General features: G+C 34.5%; 1 protein-coding gene across 1 annotated transcript in view; it reads left to right on the forward strand.

Moving 5' to 3' along the window:
- Positions 1-4,746, forward strand: part of LOC107730560 (protein TANC1-like) — an 11,118-nt gene extending 6,372 nt beyond the window's left edge. The window contains exons 9-11 of the mRNA XM_016541416.1: positions 843-989; positions 2,578-2,678; positions 3,522-4,746. Coding sequence (XP_016396902.1) covers positions 843-989; positions 2,578-2,678; positions 3,522-4,647 — 1,374 coding nt within the window. The 3' untranslated portion in view covers positions 4,648-4,746. The remainder of the gene's footprint in view (positions 1-842; positions 990-2,577; positions 2,679-3,521) is intronic.
- The last annotated feature ends 3,564 nt before the right edge of the window (positions 4,747-8,310 follow it).

Genomic DNA, 8,310 nt, shown 5'->3' on the forward strand with positions numbered 1-8,310 from the left:
GTATATAAGTATATGCGATATTAATGACTGAATTCCTATTCAAATAAAAATGGGAATGATTAACGTGGTGGGGGTGGATTGTTGATTATAATTATACATAATATTTTATAAAATATTTCATAATATAATATTTTTTAATTAATTTTATAATATAATTGTATCATTATTATTATTATTATTAATAAAAGTATATATGTTTTGCACTTTAATCTGTAACATTTGTTTTACTTTATACATTTTTATGGTGTAGTTGTATTGTTTTTAAATCTGTATTAAATACAAGATCATATAATTTATTCAATACAAGATAATATATAATGATTATATAATTATAAATATAATTTATTCAAAACAAGACCCATCCAAGAGGGTGGAGCAAGAGAAATGTTGATTATAATTATAAATTATAATAATAAAATGTAATAATATACATTTATAATATATTGAATTATTGAACATTTATTAAATACAAGACCCATCCAAGAGGGTGATTGAAGCAAGAAAATTTATTATAAAATGTTGATTATAAAAATTAAATTAATAAAATAAATTGTGTGTGTGTGTGTGTATATGTATATATATATATATAGAGAGAGAGAGCTCAATGTTGAGACTCACTAATAATAAAGTATTCCAGAGATGAGTTTTGATATGTGATATTAACGTCTGAACACTTATTAAAATAAAAATGGGAACCTCCACACGCCTTATCAAAGCACTGAGTTTACTTTCCAGGAGAAACGGGATTGGAAATAATGAGCTATTGAGTGATTGTTATCAGAGCAGACGCTTGTGTCAGGATGGTCTGTGATTGATGAGCTGCGTTTCTCTCTCTCTCTCAGAGGGGGAAGATGAAGGAAGCAGCTCAGCGGTATCAGTACGCATTGAGGAAGTTTCCCAGAGAGGGATTCGGTGATGAACTCAAGGCCTTTAAGGAGCTGCGTGTGTCTTTGTACCTCAATCTCTCCCGCTGCCGCCGGAAAACCAACGTAAGACACCGGAAGCATTAGAAATGTGCTCTCATTTACTTCTGCCTCTTCTGTACAGTCAGACGATTTTTATAACTTTCTGTGGACATGCTTTCATATAAATTCATCAGGAGCTAGACATATATAATGTTCAGATTTTGAATTCACCTATTGAATCGAGGTTTTCAAACATCGTTCATCAAAAAATGTTTTACAACCCACACGATAGTTTTAAAATACAACAGACTGGCAGTGTTATTTTAGTATTATTTATACACTATTAAAGTATTTATTCATATTCTGAATTAGCTTTTACTTTTACATTTTCAGTTTTTATTTACATCTTTTTAGTACAATTTTTGTTATTATTAGGTTTCTTTTGTTTGTTTTTAATATTTCTATTTATTTTATTTCAGTTTTAGATTTAGTAATTTTTTTGTAAATCAGCTTAATTTCATTTCAGTTAGTTTTTCATGTCATTTATCAATATAAATATAATTTATCCTAACATATGTAATATGTAATTTTTGTAACATTTCGTCCAAATTTTAAATACAAAATCTTATCATTTAGACAAAATAAATGGTCAAAATAACAAACAAAATGCCATGTTTTCAGACATATTCATATTGATTTTTAGACAACTCGATACCAATGCTTTAACTTAAGAAGAGTTAAGAAATCAATATTTGGTGGAATAACACTGATTTTCAATCACAACAAATAAAAAATATTTGTTATTTTGACCAATTGTCATTTTCTGCAACAACAAAAAAAGCTCTTAATGACAATATTTTTATTTGAAATTTGGAAGATGTGTTATCAGACCTTTACAGAATAAAACAAATATTAACATTTTACTCAAATCCATACCTAGTAAATCCAGAAAAACTGAGCATTTTCAAGTGGTCACTTAATTTTGTCCATAGCTGTGTATTTTATATTTTATAATCTATTTTATTTCTGATTTATTTACATTTTAGTCAACAACACTGCACATGTCATTTTTTCTCTTTTAATACATTTTACAATAATCACATTATTTTATTTACAAATTTGCACATCAAATTTTATTTCATTTGTTATTATTGATGCTAAGTTAATTTATCCCTATTTAAATGATGATCGACTCTATAAATTCTTGACATCCCTAATTGTAAAATTTATGATATATATTATATAATGTTTATATGTAATTTTAGCCAAGGTCTAGAGTTCGCCCCTGCTGGTTCTGCTGATCTGGATCAATCAGATTGAGGTTTTTCTCTGCTCAAAATGTCAGACACTGCAAGACCAGAAAGATGCTAATTACTCCGAGGGCTTGAATTGATTTGAAGGTCTATTCAGAAGTAATAGCCCGGCTCCAAAAGGTCTCCCGACACAATACGGAGCCAATTTCCAGTCTGCACCTTTGACTGATGACACAATGAACAACAGCTGAAGAGTTCATTAATTAAATCACCTATTATTTGGACCAATTTACAGCTATTCAGCCGTGCTGCGGTGGGAGTCTGAATCCTGCAGCTCTGGCTGAGTGGATGATTGCTTCTCTCTTAGTTTGGTTGTTCTGAGTTTTGGTACCTGACGTTCACCTCACTCTCTCTGACAGGACTTTGGATTGGCGGAGGAGTTTGCAACCAAGGCTTTGGAGCTCAAACCCAAATCGTACGAGGCATACTACGCTAGAGCAAGAGCCAAACGCAGCAGCAGGTGAGACCATGATGCATCTTCATCTGCTCCAAACCTAGTGAGCTGCCTACTTAGGCAACATTTTAAGGCATCACTGGTGCACTTTAGATGCAAAGTCTGTTCTGGTCAAGTCAGAATTGCATTAAATTACAAAATTGAAAAATATTGTTTTTCTTACAGTGCTAAATGTTGATTATAATTAAAAATTCTAATCTATAAAAGATTATTTAAAAAATTTTTAATTCACTCACTCCACCCATTTAAAATGGTGGAGTGAGTGATTGTTGATTAATGTTGATTACAATTATAACTTATAAATTGAATGTTTAATTTTATGTTTTAATGTTTAATTTAAATGAATTCATTCATATCATTTGTGTAATTAAAATGATAAATATTTTGAATGTTTTATTTTATATATATATATATATATATACATAAAAATTGTTTTATATTTATGTGTATTATTTAAATATAATTCTAAATATAATTCAGCCATACAAGATGATGAATGGAGTGAGAAGTTGTTTAAAATGTTAATTATAATTATTAATGATAAATTTTAACTTTTATTAAAATTATATATATTATATAACATTAGAAATATAATTCAGCCAATACAAGACCCTGGCTGGAGCGAGAGGGTGAAATATTTTATCTAAATGTTGTATAATTTTTTTTGCTAGTTGCTAATAATAATAGAGAAATAACTATAAAATAATTTTACAAAACTTGTCACTAGTGTTTTGATTTGAATGATTGGTTCATTTTCGTGTCACTCTAACAAAAACAATTATTTGCGTTTCCAGTCTCAATTATTCTTACGATTTTCTCTCCATCTCTTTCTGAACGCTCTGCTCTCAGGCAGTTCACCGCAGCGTTAGCCGACCTGCACGAGGCCTCGAAGCTCTGCCCCAACAACCGTGAGATCTGCCGTCTGCTGGCCCGCGTCGAGGACGAGTGCAAACAGATGCAGAGCAAACACCAGAGCCTGAGCAACCCGGAGCATGCCGAGGACGACAGGACGGAGCACATCGATGACGAGGAGGAGGAGGATGACGACTCTGAGGCCTGGTCTCAAAACATCTACTCGCTAAACCAGACTTCAAACGGCCGCTCGGTTTCGCCGCCTCACAGGCAAAGCCTCCGACATCAGCACCAGAAGAGCCTCGTCCTGCAGCCCAGCAAACAGGCGCAGATCGTCAAAACCAACCAGCATCTGGGATCCTTACAGGTGGGATCCGCACGACCGACAAACACAAAGAGCCAATCGCAATATGCTCCGTCCAGCCCGATTCCCAGCCGGCACATATCCAGCGTGCTAAAGGCCGGACCGGGCATCGACATCAGCCCGTTACTGCCCACAAACAACGATGCAGACATCCAAGTGCACTCGTCCAAAACTCAGTCTCTAGAAGGGACGCTTCTTTCCGCGACTTCTGGAGCTCAAAGTCAAGAGCTGCAAAAAGACGCCAGTATGAGGGTCTCCAGCTCCACCAGCAGCCTGGCGTCCAGCAGCAGTTTATCAGACAGCGGGAAAGTGCAAGGCCCAGACGTGCGCACCAAAACCGCATCGGACAAGCCTAAGATCAGCCAGACCGGCTCTGTGGAGTACAAACCCCGTCCGTTCATGGGAATCATGGACAAAACGGCTCGATTTCAGCAGCAGCAGCAGCCGGTGGCGTCTCGAGGTTGGCAGAGTCACTCCACTGAAGGACTCGTCGCTTCTGCGGGTCTGACGGGTGAGATCGTGTACGGCAAACCGTCCGGAGCTTATTACGAGCCACTCAAAGGTCCCACCATGGGCGGCCTGCACAACGGGAGTCTGCATGCTAAAGAGTTCTGCCATAAAGAAAGCAAACCGGTTCTGGCTATGGCACATTCATTCATGGACAGTATGAGCAAACAGCCCGGCTTAACTCGAGAAAACCCCACCATTCATGTAGCGGCAATGAAACCAAAGAGATCCTTTATAGAGTCGAATGTTTAGGACGTTTATATGCAACAACCCTAGAAAACACACTTCAGATGAAGGCATCCGATCTGAGGATGATTCCAGCCCCTATATACACATACATATACACACTACTGTCCATTCAAAAAGAAATTAATACTTCTATTCAGAACGGATGCATTAAACTGATCAAAAGTGACAGTAAAAACATTTATAATGTTACAAAAGATTTATATTTCAAATAAATGCTTTCTATTCATCATAGGATCCTGAAGAAAAAAAAATTTATGTTTTCAACACTGATAATAATCAGAAATGTTTCTCGAGCAGCAAATCAGCATATTAGAATTATTTCTGAAGACTGGAGTAATGATGCTGAAAATTCAGCTTTGATCACAGAAATAAATTACATTTTACAATATATTCACGTAGAAAACAGCTGTTTTAAATTGTAATAATATTTCACAATTTTTACCGTATTTTTGATCAATTAAATGCAGCTTTGGAGAGACTTCTTTCAAAAACATTTTTAAAAATCCTTGGCACTCCAAACTTTTGAATGGTAGTTGTATGTATATGGTAAAGTATAAATATATAAAATATATACAATCAAAAAGTTTGGACACATTTACTCTCTATTTTCCATATTGTAGAATAATGCAGTTTCAACTCATCCATTTTAAGTAAAATGTAAGATTTATAAAGAAATTCATATGTAGGCACAATTTATATTTGTCGACAAAATTTCAAGCCATTAGATCAAAAGGTTTGAAAGATCATGAAAAGTAATAATATAGTGCCATATACAGTGGGTACGGAAAGTATTCAGACCCCCTTAAATTTTTCACTCTTTGTTATATTGCAGCCATTTGCTAAAATCATTTAAGTTAATTTTTTTTCCTCATTAATGTACACACAGCACCCCATATTGACAGAAAAACACAGAATTGTTGACATCTTTGCAGATTTATTAAAAAAGAAAAACTGAAAAATGCTCAGTATTTAGTAGAAGCACCCATTTGATCTAATACAGCCATGAGTCTTTTTGGGAAAGATGCAACAAGTTATTCACACCTGGATTTGGGGATCCTCTGCCATTCCTCCTTGCAAATCCTCTCCAGTTCTGTCAGGTTGGGGGTCTGAATACTTTCCGTACCCACTGTATATATATAGCTTTTATATATAAAAAGATTTAGAGAGCATTCATAAACACAATATTCACTCAGAAATATATGAAATTCATATTCTGAAGTTCAAACTTCTGTTAACTGGTTAAGTCATAACTGATTTATGGGTTTGTTTCTGGAATACTCCAGCATCCAGATTTTTTAAGCCCGTCAAAAGACCATAGCGGACCGTAAAAGCCTGAAGCGCGGCTCGATCACTGCGTCACACTGAATCTGAGACACCGATGGAGAACTGATCCTGTGCATAAAGGGTTCATGTTGCCAGATCAGACCCTCCACTATGTACTGTAAATATTATTGCAATGTGTATTTTCCACCTTTTATGTGAAGATGGTGTATTTGACCATTTATTTACAAAAAAAAAAAGTGTACCTAGTTTTTCATGCATTTTTGGTTGACGTGATGTTTGCGGTTATTAAAATTGTACCTGGTCTGTTTGTATGTTTGTACATTATATTTGAATTTGCCCTACGATGTTAAAGTCTATTCGTTCCTGCTTGTTATTCCTGTCTAGATTAATTTATTTACGGCGCCTCCTGCTTGGTATCTGTCAAAGCAATATATTTTATATAGTTATTTTTGCACAGCTACTTTTAAAAGAAATATGAACCAGAAATGTTTTACGAATACGAAACTATGGAGGCCATATTGATGTGAGCGCATGCTAAAGTTTGTGAAGGAACTGGAGAAAAAATATGAAAAATCATAAGTTTGAGATGGGCAGATGTTATATTTGAAAATGTGTATATATATTCTTTTTTTCTGCAATTGGTGCCTCACGAGTTGTGATCTGTTACTGCATTCTGTATTAAAATGAATTCATTTCTGCCATGATCCATTTACGGGAAATAAAAAAAATCCCACTGGAAAAAAGTATTTCTTCATTAATCACTGTTAAGTGTTAGATTGTAATTTGGACAAGCTAGTTAAGATTTAAAAAATGAAAATGAAACTAAATTGTCATGATCTGGAGAACATTCAGAACATGGACACATGCATATTACATTAAATATTACATTTTATTTCCCAAACTCAGTATTAAAGCCTTCATAAATACAATATATGTTATGTAGTCGTTTTTATAAATGTAAAAGGGTTTTTTGCAATTGCTGTCTCATGGGTTGTGATCTCTTATGCATTCTGTATTTAAAATACATTTTCCATTTCAGGAAATAAGAAATTAAAACTGCCAAAATCAAATATGTTATAAGGCCCACATTTAATATTACATTTTATTTCTCACACAATATTAACGTCATAGACTGAAGTTTCCATGTGTGCTGAACACTAGCTAGTCAAAATAAAAAAACTATAACGCTAAAAATAACCATTTAAGCATTTAAGAAGCAGCTTTAAATCAAAAAGTTAATTTGTTGGCACTGTCTTATATATTTTATTCATGAGTGTTTGAGCACAAATACTGTTTGCTTTATATGATGAAAAAACGTGGAATCAACTGGTAAAAGCTTTTCCCAGAATGCTCAGCAATGTTCTGTCCATGAGCTATTTTGAGTAGAAATGCATTTAGACATTAGCGTGACTTCTGCAGTGCCTGAACCCGAACACCTCAAATTACCCTCGGCTGAGCAACGGCATTGAGGCCCGTCATACAGAAAGAGCTGTACGCACTAAGATACAGTAATGCCACTTCGCTCGTGAAGAGATGAACATGAACAAAGCAAAACGAACAGCTGCTTGAAGTTGTAGTAGGAGAAAGTCTGTTGATGTTGTACTGATCCTCAGATTACTAAAGTGTCAATTTAGACATTTAATGTTGTCAATGAGAATGAATTGAGCATCGAATTTATCTATGCTACTAAAAGTAAAGGTTCTTTATTGGTATTCATGATTCCATAAAGAACCTTTAAGAATCTTTCCATTCTCTAAAGGTTCTTTAGAATATTAAAATGTTCTTCACATTTAGAAAAAAACTGCTTCTTTTAGGAACTCTTCACTGAAAGGTTCTTTGGGGAACCAAAAGTGGTTCTTCTATGGCATCACTGTGAAAACACCCTTTTGGAAGCTTTATGCTGATATTTTTAAGAGTGTATCCACCTGTACATGCAGTCATCAGCTCTGGTAAGCTGCGGTCAGTGGCTGCTCTTCCTGCTGTTGACGGTCAGTATCGTGGTTTGTAAAGGCAGGTTGGTCATCGGGCTGGAGCGATCGGAAGCGCTGATCCAGCTCTCTATCGCCTCTCTTTCATAGGAAAATCCATCTGTTAAAGAACACATCAGTTAAACATCAGCATGAGTTTTACACCACTTTAACATGCATTGCTCTCATTATAATCCAGCATTTTGCAGTGTGATTTGCAATTGCTCAAACTGATTTAGTTGGAGACCAAAAACCCACCCAAAATTAACAAAAACTAGAACTGTGGGATTTTCATAAAGGGCATAAAAATGTTAAACTGTCAATATAAAAGTATAAAAGTTTATTTTATAATATATATTTAATAATAATAGATAAAATGTTATATACATATATATACACTACCATTCAAAAGTTT

Source organism: Sinocyclocheilus rhinocerous, unplaced genomic scaffold (genome assembly GCF_001515625.1).
Source record: "Sinocyclocheilus rhinocerous isolate Xijiao unplaced genomic scaffold, SAMN03320098_v1.1 scaffold818, whole genome shotgun sequence".
NCBI lineage: Eukaryota > Metazoa > Chordata > Actinopteri > Cypriniformes > Cyprinidae > Sinocyclocheilus > Sinocyclocheilus rhinocerous.